This window comes from Orcinus orca, chromosome 1 (assembly GCF_937001465.1).
Source record: "Orcinus orca chromosome 1, mOrcOrc1.1, whole genome shotgun sequence".
NCBI lineage: Eukaryota > Metazoa > Chordata > Mammalia > Artiodactyla > Delphinidae > Orcinus > Orcinus orca.
Genome location: NC_064559.1, coordinates 11,138,866 through 11,161,528, shown reverse-complemented (window position 1 = coordinate 11,161,528; position 22,663 = coordinate 11,138,866). Strand labels below are relative to the sequence as shown.

The 22,663-nt window shown below is 42.1% G+C and overlaps 1 protein-coding gene across 13 annotated transcripts in view; it reads left to right on the top strand.

The window, feature by feature from the left end:
* The window catches only part of CNIH3 (cornichon family AMPA receptor auxiliary protein 3), a 282,654-nt gene that overhangs the window by 13,630 nt on the left and 246,361 nt on the right, over positions 1–22,663 (top strand). For 10 of the 13 annotated variants that reach the window (XR_007475509.1, XR_007475519.1, XR_007475506.1 and 7 more), the window contains one exon: positions 10,529–11,201. The exons of 1 other annotated variant lie outside the window; for it this stretch is intronic. Coding sequence is in view for 4 of the 12 variants with exons in the window: in XM_049705909.1 (XP_049561866.1) it covers positions 11,136–11,201 (66 nt within the window). In the remaining 8 variants the exon portion in view is untranslated. 2 more of the 13 variants (XR_007475507.1, XR_007475520.1) reach the window with 2 other exon arrangements.

The window sequence follows — 22,663 nt, the reverse complement described above, 5'->3', positions numbered from 1 at the left end:
TGCTCCTATGTTGGGTGCATAAATATTTACAATTGTTATATCTTCTTCGTGGATTGATCCTTTGATCATTATGTACTGTCCTTCTCTGTCTCTTCTAATAGTCTTTATTTTAAAGTCTATTTTGTCTGATATGAGAATTGCTACTCCAGCTTTCTTTTGGTTTCCATTTGCATGGAATATCTTTCTCCATCCCCTTACTTTCAGTCTGTACGTGTCTCTAGGTCTGAAGTGGGTCTCTTGTAGACAGCAAATATATGGGTGTTGTTTTTGTATACATTCAGCCAATCTGTGCCTTTTGGTGGGAGCATTTAGTCCATTTACATTTAAGGTAATTATCGATATGTATGTTCCTATTCCCATTTTCTTAATTGTTTTGGGTTCGTTATTGTAGGTCTTTTCCTTCTCTTGTGTTTCTTGCCTAGAGAAGTTCCTTTAGCAGTTGTCGTAAAGCTGGTTTGGTGGTGCTGAACTCTCTCAGCTTTTGCTTGTCTGTAAAGCTTTTAATTTCTCCATCAAATCTGAATGAGATCCTTGCTGGGTAGAGTAATCTTGGTTGCAGGTTTTTCTCCTTCATCACTTTAAATATGTCCTGCCAGTCCCTTCTAGCTTGCAGAGTTTCTGCTGAAAGATCAGCTGTTAACCTTATGGGGATTCCCTTGTGTGATATTTGTTGTTTTTCCCTTGCTGCTTTTAATATGTTTCCTTTGTATTTAATTTTTGACAGTTTAATTAATATGTGTCTTGGCATGTTTCTCCTTGGATTTATCCTGTATGCGACTCTCTGTGCTTTCTGGACTTGATTAACTACTTCCTTTCCCATATTAGGGAAGTTTTCAACTATAATCTCTTCAAATATTTTCTCAGTCCCTTTCTTTTTCTCTTCTTCTTCTGGAACCCCAATAATTCGAATGTTGGTGCATTTAATGTTGTCCCAGAGGTCTCTGAGACTGTCCTCAGTTCTTTTCATTCTTTTTTCTTTATTCTGCTCTGCAGTAGTTATTTTCACTATTTTATCTTCCAGGTCACTTATCCGTTCTTTTGCCTTAGTTATTCTGCTATTGGTCCCATCTAGAGTATTTTTAATTTCATTTATTGTGTTGTTCATCGTTGTTTGTTTCATCTTAAGCTCTTCTAGGTCTTTGTTAAATGTTTCTTGCATTTTGTCTATTCTATTTCCAAGATTTTGTATCATCTTTACTATCATTATTCTGAATTCTTTTTCAGGTAGACTGCCTATTTCCTCTTCATTTGTTTGGTCTGGTGTGTTTTTACCTTGCTCCTTCATCTACTGTGTGCTTCTCTGTCTTCTCATTTTGCTTAGCTTACTGTGTTTGGGGTCTCCTTTTTGCAGGCTCTTGGTTCGTATTTACCGTTGTTTTGATGTCTGCCCCCAGTGGCTAAGTTTGGTTCAGTGGGTTGTATAGGCTTCCTGGTGGAGGGGACTGATGTCTGTCTTCTGGTGGATGAGACTGGATCTTGTCTTTCTGTTGGGCAGGAACGCATCTGGTGGTGTGTTTTGGGGTGTCTGTGACCTTATTATGATTTTAGGCAGCCTCTCTGCTAATGGGTGGGGTCGTGTTCCTGTCTTGCTAGTTGTTTGGCACAGCGTGTCCAGCACTGTAGTTTGCTGGTCGTTGAGTAAAGCTGGGTGCTGGTGTTGAGATGGAGATCTCTGGGAGATTTTCGCCGTTTGATATTATGTGGAGCTGGGAGGTCTCTTGTGGACCAGTGTCCTGAAGTTGGCTCTCCCACCTCAGAGGCACAGCACTGACTCCTGGCTGCAGCACCAAGAGCTTTTCATCCACACGGCTCCTTAATTTGGGATGATTCGTTTGTGTATTCAGGTATTCCGCAGATGTAGGGTACATCAAGTTGATGGTGGAGATTTAATCCGCTGCTTCTGAGGCTGCTGGGAGAGATTTCCCTTTCTCTTCCTTGTTCACACAGCTCCCAGGGGCTCAGCTTTGGATTTCGCCCCGCCTCTGCGTGTAGGTCGCCTGAGGGCGTCTGTTCTTCGCTCAGACAGGACGGGGTTAAAGGAGCCGCTGATTCGGGGGCTCTGGCTCACTCAGGCCGTGGGGGGGAGGGAGGGGCACGGAGTGCGGGGCGAGCATGCGGTGGCGGAGGCCGGAGTGACGTTGCACCAGCCTGAGGTGCGCCGTGCGTTCTGCCGGAGGAGTTGTTCCTGGATCCCGGGACCCTGACAGTGGCGGGCTGCACAGACTCCCCGGACGGGAGGTGTGGATAGTGACCTGTGCTCGCACACAGGCTTCTTGGTGGCGGCAGCAGCAGCCTTAGCTGCTCATGCCCGTCTCTGGGGTCCGCGTTTTACCCGCGGCTCGCGCCCCTCTGTGGAGCTCCTTTAAGCAGCGCTCTTAATCCCCTCCCCTCGCGCACCAGGAAACAAAGAGGGAAGAAAAAGTCTCTTGCCTCTTCGGTAGGTCCAGACTTTTCCCAGACTCCCTCCCGGTTAACCGTGGCGCACTAACCCCCTGCAGGCTGTGTTCACGCCGCCAACCCCAGTCCTCTCCCTGAGCTCCGACTGAAGCCCAAGCCTCAGCAACCAGCCCCGCCCGCCCTGGCGGGTGAGCAGACAAGCCTCTCGGCCTGGTGAGTGCCGGTCGGCCCTGATCCTCTGTGCGGGAATCTCGCCGCTTTGCCCTCCGCACCCCTGTTGCTGTGCTCTCCTCCGCAGCTCCGAAGCTTTCCCCCTCCGCCACCCGCAGTCTCCGCCCGCGAAGTGGCTTCTACTGTGTGGTAACCTTTCCTCCTTCACAGCTCCCTGCCGCTGGTGCAGGTCCCGTCCCTGTCCTTTTGTCTATTATATTTTCTTTTGCCCTACCCAGGTACCTGGGGGGTTTCTTGCCTTTTGGGAGGTCTGAGGTCTTCTGCCAGCGTTCAGTAGGTGTTCTGTAGTTGTTCCACATGTAGATGTATTTCTGGTGTATCTGTGGGGAGAAAGGTGGTCTCCGCGTCTTACTCTTCCGCCATCTTCCCGGAAGCTCCCCACTCTATGCTTTAATTGACAAAAGTTTGTGCTAATACCATGCGGCCTTAATTGCTATAATTTTATAATAAGTTTTGCCATCTGGTAGTGTAAATCTATCAACTGTTTTTCTTCTTCAAGATTGTCTTGGCTATTCTTGACCCTTTGCATTTCATAGAAAAATAGAATCATCTTGTCAGTTTACACAAAAATTTCTGAGATTTTGACTGGAAGTAAGTAAAATCTGTAGATCGATTGGGGGAGAACAAATATCTTTGTAATATTGAATCTTTGTATCTAGGACTATGACATATTTCTCCATTTATATAGGTCTTTCATTTTTCCTAGTAATGTTTCTTGATTTTCTGGGTAGATCTTGTACATCTTTTACTAGATTTATTCTTATGTATTGGATTTTTTTTAATTGAATGAAGGATTCTTTAAATTCTATAGTGCTTTACAATTTTCAAGAGTTTCACACACATGATTTCATATAATACCATAGTAACCCCTTTTAAAAATTCCCTACCCGTACATTGCCCCTCCCCCTTCCCTCTCCCCACTGGTAACCACTAGTTTGTTTTCTATATCTATGAGTCTGCTTGTTTTTTGTTTTATTCACTAGTTTGTTGTATTTTTTAGATTCCACATATAAGTGATATAGTATTTGTCTTCCTCTGTCTGACTTATGTCACTTACCATAATGCCCTCCAAGTCCATCCACATTGCTTGATGATGCTGCTATGAACATTGGAGTGCATGTATCTTCTCAAATTAGTGTTTTTGTTTTTTTTGATATATACCCAGGAGTGGAATTGCTGGGTTCCTATGTATTGGATTTAAAAAAATTATATAAGTTTCAGGTGTACAACAGTACAATTCAACATCTGTATACATTACAAAGTGATTCACCCCAAAAGTCCAGTTACCATCTGTCACCATACAATTGACCCTCTTCACTCCCTAGCCCACTTCCCCTTTGGTGACCACCTATCTGTTCTCTGTATCTATGAGTTTGTTTTTGATGTGTTTTATTTCTCCATTTGTGGGGTTTTTTTTTAATATTCTACATATGAGTGAAATAATACAGTATTTGTCTTTTTCCTTCTGACTTATTTTAGTTAGCATAAAACCCTCAGGGTTTATCCATGTTGTCACAAATGACAACATCTCATTCTTTTTTGTGGCTGGGTAGTGTTCCGTTGTATACATGTATTACATGTTCTTGATTCATTCATCCATTGATGGACACTTAGGTTGTTTCCATATTTTGGCTATTGTAAGTAATGCTGCAGTGAACATAGGGGTGCATATATCTTTAAAAAAATTGAGGTATAGTTGTTTTACAATATTATATTAGTTTCAGGTATACAACATAGTGATACAAAAGTTTTATAGATTACACTCCTTTTATAGTCGTAAAACATTGGCTATATTCACTGTGCTATATTCCCTTGTAGCTTATTTATTTTATACATAGTAGTTTGTACCTCTTAATTCGTTACCCCTGTCTTGCCCCTCCCCCTTTTCCCTCTCCCCACTGGTAACCAGCAGTTTATTCTTTATATATCAGTCTGTTTCTTTTCTGTTATGTTCACTAGTTTGTTTTATTTTTTAGATTCCACGTGTAAGTGATAACATACAGTATTTGTCTTTCTCTGTCTGACTTATTTCACTAAGCATGACACCCTCCAGGTCCATCCATGTTGTTGCAAATGGCAAAATTTCCTTCGTTTTTATGGCTGAGTAGTATTCCATTGTGTATATCTATCTATCTATCATCTATCTCAGTATCACATCTTCTTTATCTATTCATCTGTTGATGGACACTTAGGTTGCTGCCATACCTTGGCTATTGTGAATAATGCTGTTATGAATATTGTGGTGAATGTGTCTTTTCAAATTAGTGTTTTTGTTCTCTTTGGATATATACCCAGAAGTGGAATTGCTGGATCATATGGTAGTTCTATTTTTAGTTTTTTGAGGAACTTCTATACCATCTTCCGTAGTGGCTGCACCAATTTACATTCCCACCAAGAGTGCACAAGCGTTCCTTTTTCTCCACATCCTTGCCAGCAGCTGTTATTTGTTGCCTTTTTGATTGTAGCCATTCTGACAGGTATAAGGTGATAGCTCATTGTGGTTTTGATTTGCATTTCCCTCATGATTAGTGATGTTGAGCATCTTTTCATATGTCTGTTGGCCATCTGCATGTCTTCTTTGGAAAAAGGTCCATTCGGTTTGTCTGCCCATTTTTTAAAAATTGAAGTATAGTTGATTTACAATGTTGTGTTAGTTTCTGGTATACAGCAAAGTGATTCAGTTATACATACATACGTGTGTGTGTGTGTGTGTGTACACATATATATTCTTTTTCAGATTCTTTTCCACTATGGTTTATTACAGGATATTGAATATGTTTCCTTGTGCTATACAGTAGGACCTTGTTGCTTATCTCTTTTATATATAGTAGTTTGTATCTGCTAATCCCAAACTCCTAACTTATCCCTCCCCTACACCCTTTACCCTTTGATAACCATAAGTTTGTTTTCTATGTCTAGGTCTATTTCTGTTTTGTAAATAAGTTCATTTATATGATTTTCTTAGATTGTACATATAAGTGATATCATATGGTATTTGTCTTTGTCTGACTTACTTCACTTAGTATGATATCCTCTAGGTCCATCCATGTTGGTGTAAATGGCATTATTTCATTCTTTTCTTAGAGCTGAGTAGTATTCTGTTGTATATGTATACCACATCTTCTTTATCCATTCAACTGTCAGTGGACATTAAGGTTGCTTCCATGTCTTGTCTATTGTAAATAGTTTGTCTGCCCATTTTTAATTGGATGGTTTGTTTTTTTGCTGTTGAGTTGTGTGAGTTCTTTATATATTTTGGATGTTAACCCATTGTTGGACATATCATTTATAAATATCTTGTCCTATTCAGTAGGTTGCCTTTTCCTTTTTTTTTTTTTGATGGTTTCTTGTGCTGTGTAAAGGTTTTTTTAGTTTGATTAGCTCCAATTTGTTTATTTTTCCTTTTGTTGCCCTTGTTTGAGGAGACAGATCCAAATAAATATTGCTAAGGCTGATGTCAAAGAACATACTGCTTGTGTTTTCTTCTAAGAATTTTATGGTATCAGGTCTTACATTGAAGTCTTCAATCCATTTTGAGTTAATTTTTGTGCCTAGTGTAAGATAGTGGTCTGGTTTCATTCTTTTGCATGTGGCTGTCCAGTTTTCCCAACACAATTTATTGAAGAGAGTGTCCTTTCTCCACTGTATGTTCTTTGCTATTTTGTCGTAAATTAATTGTCCTTATATGTGTGGGTTTATTTCTGGGCTCTCGATTCTGTTCCATGTATTGGATTTTTTTATGCTAATATAAATGGCATCATGTTCAAAATTTGACTTTCCTCTGCCTGTCCCAATGTTAAGACTATGGACAGGTACTTTATCATCAAAGATAAATTAGAAGTCCATATCAGAACTATTCTTTAGTCTTGAATTTAGCATGTTTTTACAGTTTATGTTTGCTTTTTACTTACAAATAATTTAACAATACAGCTGGTCTCCTTCTTTTAAAGGATCAGATTTAAACGCTTCCTTTGGAGGGATTGAGAAGTGGGTGGCTCCAGAAGGAAATATAGGCGAGGATCGAAGGATTCTCCTGGGAAGAGCTCATCCTACGGGAGTGGAAGCCAGGCTGGACCCACTTGACCCTGTAACAAAGCCCTGCTCCAAGGGGGGGAGATCGCGTGGTGTCTGTCACTCATGTGTCTTCTAGCCTGGGTGCTCCTGGACTCAAGTCTCAGTCCTTTGGTGTGAGGAGGGAAGGCTGCAAGTGAAAAATGCAAAGAACTCTTTTACTGGTAATTTCAGAAAGCACTGGGCATGCGCTGTACTGCTGTGTGACCCCTTTGATATCATATTACAAAAGGAGGACATTGTCCCTTACCTTATAACAGAACTCCTGTCTGTCGCTTCGGCACCTTATGGCAGGAGTCACCAGAGGCTTCCCCAGTGCCAGCAGGAGCAGTGGTAGTAGGAATAATAGCTTACATTTATTGAGTGCTTGTTACTTGTTACCGTGCTAGGTACTGTTCTAAGTACTTTATAAACATTAACTCATTAACTCATTTAATCATCACAACTACCCCATGAGGTAAATTAGATAATATTATTCGTATTTTACAAGGGTGGAAACTGAGGCACAGAGAGGCTAGATAACTTGCCTCAGGTCACACAGCTTATAAGTGGTAAATCCAGGATTCAAACTCAAGCTAGCAGGCACCAGCACCCAATCTCTTCACATTATATAGCCTCTCAGGTGGCAGCAGCGGATGGGGGCTAGAGTAGGAGAAAAGGAATAAACTGGGGATCCTTGAAGGGTGTCTGGCCAGGAGCCTACTCTACTTGTTTTTCAGCACCTGTGAGATAGCCCGTGAGGGCTGTAAGCAATATCTTGGGGTGGGGGTGAGGGCTGCTTTCGAGGGGTCTGGGAGCTAAATTAACAATTAACCTCAAGAGAAGTGGTGAGGTAATCATAATGGGATCTGTAGATCAGATTTACAGACTTCAAAACATGACATTGATTTGTTTTTCAATTTTATCACTTTAAAATTTCCTTGGAATAAGTGGAATCATGACTTCTGGTCTGTTGTTTCTCTGAGGTGACAGGCACGTCTATATTTAGACCAATAGTCATGCTTCTGTGGTGATGGATAAGTGTGTGCCTCCAAAAATGGCCGTGCATCGAAATAATAACGTGTTCTTTGCAAACTAATAAATAATTGACGTTGTAGATTGGATGCACACACATCAGAGGGACTTCTATACAAATTTATTTGTTAAGCAGGGAAATGAACCTTTGTGCTAGGACCGTAGATAGCCACCTGGGCAAGTGTCCATGAGCTCATGTAAGCGAGCAGACTCAGATCCAGTCACATCACAAACAGAATGAACCTAGGGCTTCCCAGGCCTGAAGTAGGAGAACCATTAATTTTGATGACACTAACCGCAGCCTGGAGTTCCCTTTGACCCTATCCTTTCTCTCACCTCCCACGTTTCATGTGTCACTAAGCTCTATTGATTCTACCCTTTTAATAGCTTTCACATCTGTCTTCTCTTTTCCTTCTCCACTGCCACTAGTTGGGATCCTTGACATTTGTTCACCTGGATTGGACAATAGCCTCCTGAATGCTTTGTTCTTTTCTCTGAGTAGTTGCCTTCACTGCCATCAACATTATAAAGCATAAAACCCTCATGTCACTTCCCTACTTAAAAACATCTCAATGGCTCCCATTGCACAGAGGATTAAAATCTAACATCCAGAGGCTGGTCTACAAGGCTCCTTAAGAACTGGCCCAGACCTCTCTTTCGAGGTCCCGTCTCCCTCATTTTGTCACTTGTGGCACCAACCATCCTAGACCTCCTGGGGCTCCTGGAACCCACGGTCTGTTTTCAGATTTGGTGCCTTTCTTGTGATGTTTCTCAACAGGGTGACTTCCCTGCCACGCTTTTTCTCACCTTTGCCCTTTCGGCCAACTCTTAACTTTCCTTAGAGATTGTCTTCGTACTCACCTTGGGTAGAAGGCACGGTATGCTTCTAAAAGCAGTTCTCTCACAGTATTGCACTGTATAAACATCTGTCTTCCCTGGTAGACTGTGGAGTCCTTGAAGGAGGATTTCATTCTTCATCTATTCCCAGTGCACCATAAATGCTTCACAGGTATTTGCTGGATGGATTCTTCCATTCATCCAAGCATCCATCTTTCTTTCAACTAATAATCATTGAGCAACTGCTATACGCAAAGCACTGTTCTAGTTGCTACAAAGCCATGCTGAAAAAGACACAAAATCCTTATTGCCATGGAGCTTATATACCAGTGAGAGAAGACAGGCAAGAAGAAAGAAAGAAAGAAAGAGGAAATAAATCAGGTGGTAGGAATTGTAGGCAGAGAATTAAAGTAGGGTCATGTGACACAGAATGCATGGGTGTGTACTTTATGTTGGATGGCCAGAGAGGGCCTCTCTGAGGGCAGCCTGGAGGCTGAGGTCTGAATGAACTACCTGGTGAAGGTCAGGGTAATGAGCATTCTAAGAAGAGGAAACGGATAATACAAAGGCCTTAGGGTAAGAGCAAGCTGACTTAGAATAAACACTGGTTACCTAAAGCCAGGGCAACAGTGGGGCACAGTGAAGAAAATGTCTCTAGCAGGCAGAACTGAAGCGATAGGTCACAGCTGGTTTAGGAGTCAAAGGTTCTTTACACCATACTATTTATTGGCAGCTACTAATAGCAAAATAAAAAGGCCCTGTTGTTCACAACTGATGCACAAAAGCCCTTAGGAATGTAGGTGCCTGTGGAATACCCCTTCCCACTTCACTTGGAGCCAGGCTATCTGTGTCAAGGTGGCCTGTGTGAAGAAACTGCCCAGTTGTAATCCACTTGGCTTTCTCTTCTTTGGGCCTGCAGTTTGCCCAAGCCACAGTTAATATAACCAAAAGAATGTGAATACTTTTATTTGCTCTGAAATGTGTCTATTTTTTAACATTTACAGTGGGAAAGGGCCTTTAATTTACCCGTCCCTCATTATTTTCCAGCTTAATATTTTTTATTCCCTTCCTGTGCTGAAAAAAAGGTGCTGTATCTGAAGATCTGTGGGCTTTTGTACAGGGTGAGCGTGTGCTCATGTACACACGTGGGGCACAGCTGAGGATTATGTAACAAAACTGTTCCGAGTACAGTTGGCTGATACCGAAGGCAACTCCAAATTTGGCAACTCCGAATTTCATCGCAGGTAGGCTGAACATGAACTTGAAAGTCAGGAGTCATGGCTCAGGGCAGCCTGCGGGTCAGCTTTGTTTCCCAACTCAAAATGTTCCCTTGAAACCTTGGGTTTGGGTTCAAAAGACCCAAGAGAGTTCTGTTTCATAGAGAGGTGTTCCCTGCCACAGTCATGGTGATAATACAATTTTTATCTTCCCCAGTGGGTGGGTGGCCATCATGGAGGAGATCTGGTCTGATAAAAGTGTTCACATTCTTGTGGATATATTAAGCAAGTGGCTTGGCCACAACAAGGCCATGTCTAGGCATCGTAATAGACCCCGCTATGGCACAGTGATCTATGTTTTGTGGGGGTTTTTTTTTCCTTTTAATTTTGTTTCTGGTTGTTCTTGGGAGAATTGACCATCTAGAACACTTACTTAACTATACAGTGTATAATTTAGGATTGAAAGGAATTTTGGGTGTCTAAACTTTTCAGACAAGGTGACTGCAGACCAGGACGGTCAGGTGTCTTTCCCAGGGACAGACAGTGAGTTGGGTGTCAGAACTTGGGTTCCTGACTCCCAGTCATACTGCCTTTAGTCACTGAAGGGAGGTAGCAAAGTGTGTGTTTTTTAAGCTAGTAGTCCATATTTAAAAATTGGGAGATTACACATAAACATCTGGATTTCTGGTTTCTCCAGAAAGACTTGAGTCCACACTCCTGCAGGATTATCGGCATTAACAGTGGCTTCTACCTTTATACAGGTCGAAAGAATACAGCTCAAGGTGATATTATGAAGCAGATCTATTTGGCATCTGTAAGGCATTGGAAGTTGCAACTCTTGTGGAAGGATCTAATACCATGATCAGAAGAACTTTGGATGTGTCTTTTCACTGTGACATTGTGGTATACGCTTGACAAGTTTTGCAAAGAGATTTTTTTTTTTTTTTGCGGCACACGGGCCTCTCACTGTTGTGGCCTCTCCCGTTGCGGAGCACAGGCTCCGGACGCGCAGGCTCAGTGGCCGTGGCTCACGGGCCCAGCCGCCCCGCGGCATGTGGGATCTTCCCGGACCAGGGCCACGAACCTGTGTCCCCTGTATCGGCAGGCAGACTCTCAACCACTGCGCCACAAGGGAAATCCGCAAAGAGATTTTTATACTGACTCTGCTGACTAATATTTCGTTTGTGAAGCCAGGAGCCTCCATAAAGGTTAAAAATAATTCAGCTATATTGTGTTGAACTTGATTGAAGTGTCATGAACAGTGTCTGGAGAGCAGAAGAACCAGTTCTCTCTTGTTGCGATGGGTTTAGTCTGTTTACTTTCCTGGTGCCCTGTAGCTGAAGCTGGGGCTGGGAGGCCTGGTGAGGAATGTTTCTTCTGGAGTTCCGACAGGCTCAGCTATTTGTCACAGCCTCTGAAGCTGCTTGGCTACAGGTAAGGAAGGCTGCACTACGGGAGGGATAATTATGGTCAGCGAGTTTGAGCTTTTAGCTTGGCCTTACTCTGCACCCAAACTCACGTGTGATTCAGGAAGTCTTCTATTTTTGTGTGTTCACATCAACGATTTCCTTACTCGCTTTATCAAAGGGAAACAGCCTTGGGTACCCGTGAGGAGATTCTGAATCCGGCCTTTTGCCTGGCTGAGTGCAGGGCTGGGAAGAAGGATTAAGTAGGGGGAGGAGTCATTGTCATTAGAATACCACACACATGGCCAGACCATACGCAACCGGCCCCATCTCCTCTGTGACTCACCGACACAAAGCATGATTAAACTGGAGGGGGCGGGTGGTAAGCAGGCATTGGTGAGGCAGGGGCCTGAATCCTTTCCCTTCCCAGCCTGGGGACCCCATTGGTTGTTCCTTTTCCAGAGGACCTAGAAGTCTGGGGATCTCAAGATACACCTTGACCAGTGAAGTCTGTCCTGGACTTGTGAAACCCTTGTTGTTTGAGTGGCCAAATGAGGTGGAACATGTGATGGATAGCCAGACTTTTCAGGGATGTGGGAGGCTCTTTGACTTACGGGGATCCAGTGGGTCCAGGATTATCCAGGAGTCACAATGACTGGGGTCTCCTTGAGGGAGATAAACCCAGAGAGATTAGGGTGGAGCTTCATGGTCCCTATCCTTGGCTTTAGTCTGGAGAGCATTGTCTTTGAAACAGTCAGGCTATGGTTAGCATTATGAGAGATTCTTTCTGTACCATCCCTCTTATATCATGTGTAACAGGATAATGGAAAAACAAAAAACAAAAAAAACCCCTCAGTTGCCATACCAGGGTTGGCCACATCAAAGCAACAGTTAATATACTAGTCATGGTAAATTAACATGGGTCCTGATATAAACATTGTTTTATCCATTTTTGTTTTTCAATGAACCATTTGGCTTGTATATTCTGTTTGAAACATCAAACATAATGCATGATCATATTTGAATATGAATACTACCTATGTTTTAATGATAACTGGGATTTTTATTATGTGTATGGTACCACAGGTGTATCATTTTAAATTATGTATATAGCACTTAAGGTGTATAGTGACTGAAATCATTACTGTTGCTTCATTTGGCCTATATAGGATGTACCAATTTAGCAGATGATGTCATTCAGATCACATAAAAAGTCCCCTTAATCTGCCTGTCCAAATTCATGGAAATCACAGGTCTTGAGAAGTATTTAAATATCAATAACATTGTCCGTGAAATGTTGAATCCTTCTTTCCTTCTCCCCTCTCCTTACACCACTTCCTACCTCTTCCACAAGCTTGGCATTGTTATTCACAGTAAAGTTCCACCAGTGACAAGTCCCGGTACGTAGTGGGTCTGAACCCTTCCCTGGACCCATGGCCAGAAATGGGATGTGGTCCAGGGAACAGCCTAGACAAGTGCCAACTGGGACACGTGGCAAGGGTTCTCCTTCCTTTTTGACACCCTTCAGCTGTGCCCTCCCAGGGAAGAGGAGCCTAGGTCATCCTCCTTGCACAAGTCTGTGTTGTGACTGCATCAACATCCCCCTTTCTGCTGGGGTGGACGCTGGTGATTCCAGAAGGATGAGGCCTGCCATGGGTGGCGTCTGGAATCCTCCAGAGGATGTTGACTCCTCTATAGCCAGATGGGGGGAGCCAGAGAAGTGGCTGGGCCCCTGGAGGAAGACAAGTGTAACTACCCCTGGGCCACAGCCTCAAGACTGCGATGGCAGGTGACCTGCCCGCAGCTCTCAAGCATGGAGGGCGGATGTTTTCTAGGCCAGCAGCTCTGGACAACAGCCGGGTCAGGCCTGGTAAAGGAAGTATACATGAGGAGATCAAATTGGAAGTGAATAGGAGACCATGATGTTCAAGGTTAGGTAGGAAGAGCTCTTGATACAGAACTGGATTTTCCCTTTTAAAACAAGGATGGCCATAGCTGAACACTTCTCGTGTGTGTGTCCTCCTCTTGTGGTCACCCCTCCTCTGGTCTCCTGATTGAAGAGAGGAGAGATGGCCCTGGATTCCAAAAGTAGCCTCACAACTATAGGAGGCCCGACTCTGCCCAGCCATTTTTACATTTCCTACATAAAACTCACCAGTGCTTTGACAGCTTCTGTGAAGATCCAGGAGTGCGGGGCTTCCCTGGTGGCGCAGAGGTTGAGAGTCCGCCTGCCGATGCAGGGGACACGGGTTCGTGCCCCGGTCCGGGAAAATCCCACATGCCGCAGAGCGGCTGGGCCCGTGAGCCATGGCCAAAGATCCAGGGTGCCCAACTGAATGGGAATCTATGGTCGGAGAATGTAATAATTTTTTCCGCAGCTCCCTTTACTCTCTCCCTACCTAACCCTAAGTAGACAAAATATTGGGCCGAAGGGCCAAATAATCCTGTTTAGGATCTCGCCATCTCATTTCCAGCCGGGCACTTCCCCTTCTTGTAACTTTCCAGTGTGATTTGGGGAATACTATTGATAACTCTGACACCTGGTGGTCACTTCAAAAACTGCACTCTGGAAGGATCCAAGGTCCACTTCGATCACTTTTAGTTATTTTTGTTTTTCCAGTTACGATTTCAATGTAAATAACATGTACTTTATACATTAGTTATTATTACTAATTGAATTATTTATAAGTAAAATTCTTGCAAATGCATTCAACAGAATACACTTGAATAGAAAATTTCTGTGAAGATATACCGGAAACTTCATGTCATAGTCCTTAGGAAGTGAAGCTAGGTGTGGGGGGAGGAGAGACTTATTTTACTTTACACCTTCTAGTTCTCTTTGAAATTAATTTTAAACAAAAAGGATGTGTTACTTTAATTGTGGCTGAAGTACCCCACTTGGGCAGGAGGTCCAGAAGTCCAGGATATTCCCCTCCAGGGCTCCTACCCTCTCCTGGTTTTGTGTCCAAGCACCTGTAGTGCTTTCACGTGTTTTGAGGGCATGGAGTACGGCTGGACTCCCTCTGATCTTTCTTTTTTTTTAACATCTTTATTGGAGTATAATTGCTTTACAATGTTGTGTTAGTTTCTGCTGTATAACAAAAGGAATCAGCTTTATGTATTCATATATCCCTATATCCCCTCCGTCTTGCATCTCCCTCCCACCCTCCCTATCCCACCTCTCTAGGTGGTCACAAAGCACCAAGCTGATCTGATCTCCCCATGTGATGCAGCTGCTTCCCACTAGCTATCTGTTTTACATTTGGTAGTGTATATATGTCCATGCCACTCTCTCACGTCGTCCCAGCTTACCCTTCCCCCTCCCCATGTCCTCAAGTCCATTCTCTACATCTGCGTCTTTATTCCTGTCCTGCCCCTAGGTTCTTCAGAGCCATTTGTTTTTTTTAGATTCCATATATATGTGTTAGCATATGGTATTTGTTTTTCTCTTTGACTTACTTCACTCTGTATGACAGACTCTAGGTCCATCTGCCTCACTACAGATAACTCAATTTCTTTCTTTTTTTTATGGCTGAGTAATATTCCATTGCGTATATGTGCCACATCTTCTGTATCCATTCATCTGTCAATGGACACTTAGGTTGCTTCCATGTCCTGGCTATTGTAAATAGTGCTGCAATGAACATTGTGGTACATGACTCTTTTTGAATTCTGGTTTTCTCAGGGTATATGCCCAGTAGTGGGATTGCTGGGTCGTATGGTAGTTCTATTTTTAGTTTTTTAAGGAACCTCCATACTGTTCTCCATAGTGGCTGTATCCATTTCTCCCTCTGATCTTGTTCACTGATGGTGGTGGAGGAGCCCAGCAGCTGAGTAGAAACTGGTCCTGGGGAGCTGTCTGGCCGGATTGCTGAAGCTGGGAAAAATTCCCAGCTCCCTTGGTGGTCACAGGAGTGAAGGAAGCAGTGCTCCTGTCAGGTGTGGGCTGCCCACTTCCCAAGGTCATGCTCAGCAGTGGTTGGAGAGCCAACCATTCATTCGAGTTTCCAATGCCTCACAGGTGTGAGGCGCCAGGAGCCAAGTTTCACAAGGCGTGGTGAGGCCACTCGGGGTGTGAGGCAGAAGCTCCCCGGGCTCTAACATCAGAGAGCAGGGCTGGGGGCGGATGTGGCCTGGGGCTGGCTGGCAGGAAAGCCCGGTCTGATGAAAGCGGCTACCTTCTGACTAGCTTCTCTATGCCTCTTACTGTGCGATACCAACATTTCCTTCCATTCTTGAACAGATCTCCCACTGCTTTCCCACTACCCCCGCAAAGATAACATACTTTTACGAATGTGTTGCACGTAACCACTTTCCAAGTATGTGCTCAGGACAGCAAACATTCCTCTCACTTGACTGTGCCCATTCAGCCGGCTTACCAACCAGTAGCCCAGAAACACTGGGGGGCTGAGTGACCTGAGAGGAAGATGCAAGACATTCAGGGGCAGAGCCCCAGGGGAGTCTCCCAGGGCCAGGTTTGGTCTACAGGGAGGAGAGAGGTCCTGCTGTCCTTGTAACGCAGTCCCTGAGGATGGGACCAGGACACAGGAGTGGAACTCTTTTGAAGCGGCTCTCCCGGGAAAGAAAATCATAGCACCCCACTCAATTGTTGGTCTTTATATCCAGAGAACATGTTTCAGCTCCAGTGATTAACTCTTTTGGGGAGTACCTCAAGGCGCAAGACAGCATGAGTGCTCTACCAGGATCAGTTCCGGTGTCCACCATCGTTTTGACTCCCAGAGCCAGGCACTGACCTCCTGGTGATCCACCTCTCCTTCCTCCAGGTAGCACCCTTCTACCTTCCGGGACAATCAGGGTACCTCTCCTTTCCTTCCTCTCTCCTACTGCTCGGATCAAAGCTCTCCAGCAGACACCATGTAACCTTGAGGATGGAAACCACCTGCTTGGGGAGACAGAAGAAGACTGAGACCCTGATGACTTACGTGGAGCTGCCAAAACAGTTCGACTACTTACTTCTTGTCCTCAATAAAGTAGGAGAATAATCCCCCACCTATGTGAATGACTGGGCTTTCTATTATCTGCAGCCAAACCTAACTGTGACATACACAGCGACCCTCCGTGATATCCAGGTGTTTTCTTGTTCTTGTCTATACTATGGCATAGGGGCAAATAGTTCTTAATAAAGAGCAGAAATAATACAAATTGAATCTCTGGCGGGGCTTTCCTCTGGTTGGACTCTGTGCACACAGCAAAATAGATCTGGTTGTGCTGTTGTTCTTAGAATTATTGATTTTAAGTCTTTCTCACAGTAGGGGTGGGGAAGAGCTGGAGTTTCAAAAGCACACATTCGTGTTTCTTAGCTTTGGTTTAAGTATGGTGGAGAGCGGTGACGAAGGCTACTAAGGTCGCAGAGGAGAAAACCAGGCTGATCTCATTGCCTTTGTAAAATGCATGTTTGGGGAATTCCCTGGCGGTCCAGTGGTTAGGACTTGGTGCTTTCACTGCCCTGGCCCGGGTTCAATCCCTGGTCAGGGAACTAAGATCCTGCAGGCATGTTTGGAGCTTGTAAAAAGCTCTGGTACTGAGCTCAGAGAAAGCAGAGGTGAGGCCCTTGGTTCCGTTCCCCTGCACACCAGGGAGGTGAGCTTGTTAGTGTCAGATGACCCATATTTTTCTTGATCTCTGAGTCATCTCAAAAAAAAAAAACCCGACAGCTTTATCAAGGTATAATTGACATACAATAAACTGCACCTATTTAAACTGGATAATTTGATAAGTTTTGCCATGTGTTTACATCTGTGAATCTGTCACTACAATCAATAGAGTGAACAGACGCATCACCTCTAAAGTTTTCTTTGTAATCCATCATACCACCCCTGGCAACCACTGAACTACTTTCTGTCATGACAGATTAGTTTGCATTTTCTAAAGTTTTATGTAAATGGAATCATATAGCATGTACTCTTTTTTTTTCTGGTTTTCTGTCCTATTTCACTTGAATAATCTTTTTTAGATTCATCCATCTTTTTCATGTATCAATTTATCCCTTTTTATTGCTGAATAATATTCAGTTTATGGATATACCACAACTTGTTTATCCATTCACCTGTTGATAGGTGTTTGGATCATTTCTGGTTTTTGGCTATTAAAGCTGCTATGAACATTTGTGTACAGGTCTTTGTATTATTCTTGGATGTATAGAGAGGACTAGAATGGCTAGATCACATGGTAGGAGTATGCTTAGCTTTTTTTTTCCAATCAAATATTCTTATTACACTTACAACTTACTTTTTAAAAAACTTAGTTAATTTATTTATCTTTGGCTGCATTGGGTCTTCGTTGCTGCACACGGGCTTTCTCTAGTTGCGGTGAGCAGGGGCTGCTCTTCGTTGTGGTGCATGGGCTTCTCATTGCGGTGGCTTCTCTTATTGTGGTGCATGGGCTCTAGGCACATGGGCTTCAGTAGTTGTGGCGCACGGGCTTAGCTGCTTTGTGGCATGTGGGATCTTCCCAGACCAGAGCTCGAACCTGTGTCCCCTGCATTGGCAGGTGGATTCTTAACCACTGTACCACCAGGGAAGTCTGATATGTGGTCCTTTGTGATTGGCTCCTTTCACTTAGCATGATGTTTTCAAGGTTCATCCATATTGTAACATGTATCAGTACTTCATTACATTTTTAAAAAAATGACTTTATTTTTTAAAGCTGTTTTAGGTTCACAGCAAAATTGAGAGACTTTCCTTAAACTCCCTGCCCACACACACGCGCAACCTCCCCTGTTATCAACATCCCACACCAGAATGGTACATTTTTTACTATCTATGAACCTGCATTCACACACCATTATCACTCAACCATAGTTTACATTAGGGTTCACGCTTGGTGTTTTACATTCTCTAGGTTTGGACAAAAATATATAATGACATGTATCCATCATTATAGTATTCAGAATAGTTTCACTGCCCTGAAAATCATCTGTGCTATGCTTAACTTTTTATAAAGCTGCCAAACTGTTTTACAAAGTGATTGCACCATTTTACATTCCTACCAACAGTGTACGGGAGTTCCAGTTCCTCCATATCCTTTCCAACACTTGGGATGATCAATCTTTTAAGTTTTAGCCATTCTAATAGCTGTGTAGTGGGATCTCCTTGTAGTTTTAATTCACATTTCCCTAATGCATCTTTTGGTTTTTATTTGCTATCTGTATATTTTCTTTGGTGAAGTATCTGTTCACATCCTTTGCCCATTAAGAAAAATTGTCGTTTGTTTTCTTGTCAACGTTTGAGAGTTTTTTTTTTTTTTTGGCTGCACTGCACAGCTTGTGGGATCTCAGTTCCCTGCCCAGGGATCAAACCTGGGCGGTGAAAGCCCAGAATCCTAACTGCTAGGCCAACAGGGAACTCCCGAGAGTTTTTTATATAATGAGTTTTTTGTATAGTGTGAACGTAAGTCCTTTATCAGCTATATGCTCTGCAAAGATTTTCTCTCACCTTTTGGGTTGTCTTCATTCTCTTAAGAGCTGAGGTTTAAAATTTTGATAAAGTCCATTTTATTAAATTTTCTTTTTATGGGTCACTCTTTGGTGTCATATCTAAGTAATCTCTGCCTACTCCAATGTCACAGAATTTTTCTCCAATATTTTCTTCTAGAAGTTTTATAGTTTTAGGTTGTACATTTAAGTCTATGCTCCATCTCGAGCTAATTTTTATATATGGTGCAAGGTATGGATCGAAGTTCATTTTTTGGCATATGGATATCCAATTGTTCCAGCACTGTTCTTCCTCCACTGGATTCTCTTGGCACCTTTGTCAAAAACTAGTTGTCCATGTATGTATGGATCTATTTCTGGATTCTCTATTCTGTTCCACTCATCTATTTGCCTTATTTACACCAAGCCACACTTTTTGACTCTTATAGCCTTTAAATAAATCTTAAAGTCAGGTAGTGTGAGTCCTCCAACTTTACTCTTTTTCAAAGTTGTTTTGGCTCTTCTAAGTTCTTTGCATTTTAATATAAATTGGAAAATCAGCTTGTCAATTTCTACAGAAAATACCACTGAGATTTTCATTGTGATTGTATTGAATCTATAGAGCAATCTGGGAAGAGTTGATGTCTTAATATTGAGTTTTCTGGTCCAAGAACAAAGTCTATTTCTCCCTCTACTTCTTAAAAGAGTTTTTCTTTAATTTAATCAGTGTTGTGTAGTTTTCAGTGTACCTGTTCTGAATATTTTTTTTCAGATTTATTCCTACTGGTTCATATTTTTTTGATGCTATTGTAAAGTGATGTCTCATTGTGGTTCTAATGTGCATTTCCCTAGTTGCTGATGTTTAACATCTTTTCATTGGCTTATTTGCCACCTGTATATCCCCTTCACTGAAATATTCTTTTTTTTAAAAGCAAATTTTATTTTATTTATTTTTTGGCCATGCTGCACGACTTGTGGTATCTTAGTTCCCTGACCAGAGATTGAACCCAGGCCCTTGGTAGTGAGAGCACAGAGTCCTAACCACTGGACTGGCAAGGAATTCCCTTCACTGAAATATTCTTTTATTTTTTATTTTTTTGCGGTACGCGGGCCTGTCACTGTTGTGGCCTCTCCCGTTGCGGAGCACAGGCTCCGGATGCGCAGGCTCAGCGGCCATGGCTCACGGGCCCAGCCGCTCCGCGGCATGTGGGATCCTCCCGGACTGAGGCACGAACCGCGTCCCCTGCATCGGCAGGCGGACTCTCAACCACTGCACCACCAGGGAAGCCCACTGAAATATTCTTAATCCATTTTCTTTTTCTTTCTTTTTTTTTGAGCGTGAGTTTTACTTTACTTATTAAAAAAAATTTTTTTTATTGCAGTAGAGTTGATTTACAATGCTGTACCAATCTCTGCTGTACAGCAAAGTGACTCATTTATACACATATAGACATTATTTTTTTTAATATTCTTTTCCATTATGGTTTATCACAGGATATTCAACATAGTCCCCTATGCTATACATTAGGACCTGGCTGTTTATCCATTGTAAATGTAACAGTTTGTATCTGCTAACCCCAAACTCCCAGTCCATCCTTCTTCCCCCTGCCCCATTTTCTAATTGTATTGTTTGCTTGTCAACTGTTGAGTTTTGAGAGTTCTTTGTATCATCTTGGTACCAAGTCCTTTGTTGAATATGTGGTTTGAAAATATTTTCTCCCAGTCTGTAACAGGGTCTTTCACAGAGCAAAAATTTTTTAATTTTAAGAGGTCCAACTTATCAAGTTTGCCTTCTGTGGATCATACTTTTGATATTAAGTCTAAGCATGTCTTACCTAGTCCTAGATCTTGAAGATTTTCTCTCAAAATTTTCATAGTTTTACTCTTTCCATTTAAATCAGTGATCCATTTTGAGTTAATTGAGTTAATTTTTTGTAAAAGGTGCGAGGCTTAGGCTGAAGTTTTTTTTTTTTCTTGGCCTATGGACATCCATTTATCCATTTGATTTTCCCTTCGACATTAGTTTTGGGCTAAGAATCTGATGTGTCTTGGTGTAGCTTTCTTCATATTTCATGTGCTGGGATTCATAGAACTTCTTATATCTGTGGCTGTATAATTTTCATCCAATTTGGAAAAATTTCAGCCATCATTTTTCAAATTTTTTTGCATCCCCGTGTCTCCTTTGTGACAGTCCTCTGGGGATTCCCATTACATATATATTAGGCTGCTTGAAGTTGTTCCACAGCACGCTGATGATTTCATTTCTTTAAATTCTTTTTTTTCCCCTCTCCCTGTCTCATTTTGAATAGTTTCTATTGCTATGTTTTCAAATTCACTAATTCTTTCTTCTGCAGTATCTACTTTGCCAGTAATTCCATCCAACTTATTTTTTTTTTTATCTTACGTAATGTAGTTTTCATCTCTAGACGCCCCCCCACCAGGATTATTTAGATGTTGGTTGGTAGATTGGTATTTTATTTTATTTTACTTTTTCCAGCATATTAAGGTATAATTGAAAAATTAAATTGTAAAACATTTAAAGTGTACATTGAGATGATTTGATATACATATACTTTATGAAAGGATTCCTCCCATCTAGTTAATTAATACATTGATATCACATATTTATTTATCTTTTTTGCTGTTGTTGTTTTTGGTGAGGACATTTCAGTTCTACTCTCTTAGCAAATTTCAATTTTCAATTTTATAATACAGTGTTATCAATTATAGTCATCATGTTATGCATTACATTAGATCCTCAGACCTTATTCATTTTATAGCTGAAAGTTTATACCCTTTTACCGACTTCTCACTACTTCTCCTACCCCACTATACCTGGTAAACCACCTTTCTACTTTCTGTTTCTATGAGCTTGACTTTTTGTTGTTGTTGTTCCACATGTAAGTGATACTATGTAGTATTTGTCTTTCTCTGTATGGCTTATTTCACTCGGCATAATGCTGTCAGTGTCCATCCATGTTGTCTCAAATGAAAGGGATTTCTTCTTTCACATGGCTGAATAATATTCCATTTAAAAATATGTATCTTACATCTTTATCCATTCATCTGTTGATTCTGTAGGTTATTTCTATATCTTGGCTATTGTGAATAATACTACAGTGTACATGAGAGTGCAGATATCTCTTTGGTATTCTGTTTTTATTTCCTTTGGATATATACCCAGAAGTGGAATTGCTAGAACATATGGTAGTTCTATTTTTAATTTTTTGAGGAGCCTCCATACTTTTTTCAATAGTGGCTGCACCAATTTACATTCCCACCAACAGTGCACAAGGGTTCACTTTTCTCCATGTCTTCATCAACACTTGTTATGGCTTGTCTTTTTTTTTTTAATTTTTAAAATTTTATTAAAAAAATTTTTGGGCTGCATTGGGTCTTTGGTGCTCTGCATGGGTTTTCTCTAGTTGTGGCGAGTGGGGGCTACTCTTCATTGCAGTGTGTAGGCTTCTCATTGTGGTGGCTTCTCTTGTTGTGGAGCATGGGCTCTAGGTGCACGGGCTTCAGTAGTTGCAGCACGTGGGCTCAGTAGTTATGGCACACGGACTTAGTTATTCCGTGGCATGTGGGATCTTCCTGGACCAGGGCTCGAACCCATGTCCCCTGAATTGGTAGGCGGATTCTTAACCACTGTGCCACCAGGGAAGCCCATCACTTGTCTTTATGATGAAAATCATTCAAACAGGTGTAAAGTGATATCTCATTGTAGTTTTGATTTGCATTTCCTAGATGATTAGTAATATTGAGCACCTTTTCATGTATCTGTTGGCCTTTTGTATATCTTCTTTGGAAGAATGTCTATTCAGTACCTCTGCCCATTTTTAAATTGGATATTTTATTGAATTGTGTGAGTTCTTTATATATTTTGGATATTAAACCCTTATCAGATACAAGATTTGCAATTATTTTCTTCCATTCTGTAGGTTACCTTTTAATTTTGTTGATTGTTCCTTTTCCTGTGCAGAAACTTTTCAGTTGGATGTAGTTCCACTCGTTTAGTTTTGCTTTGCTGCTTTTGCTTTTGGTGTCAAATCCAAAAG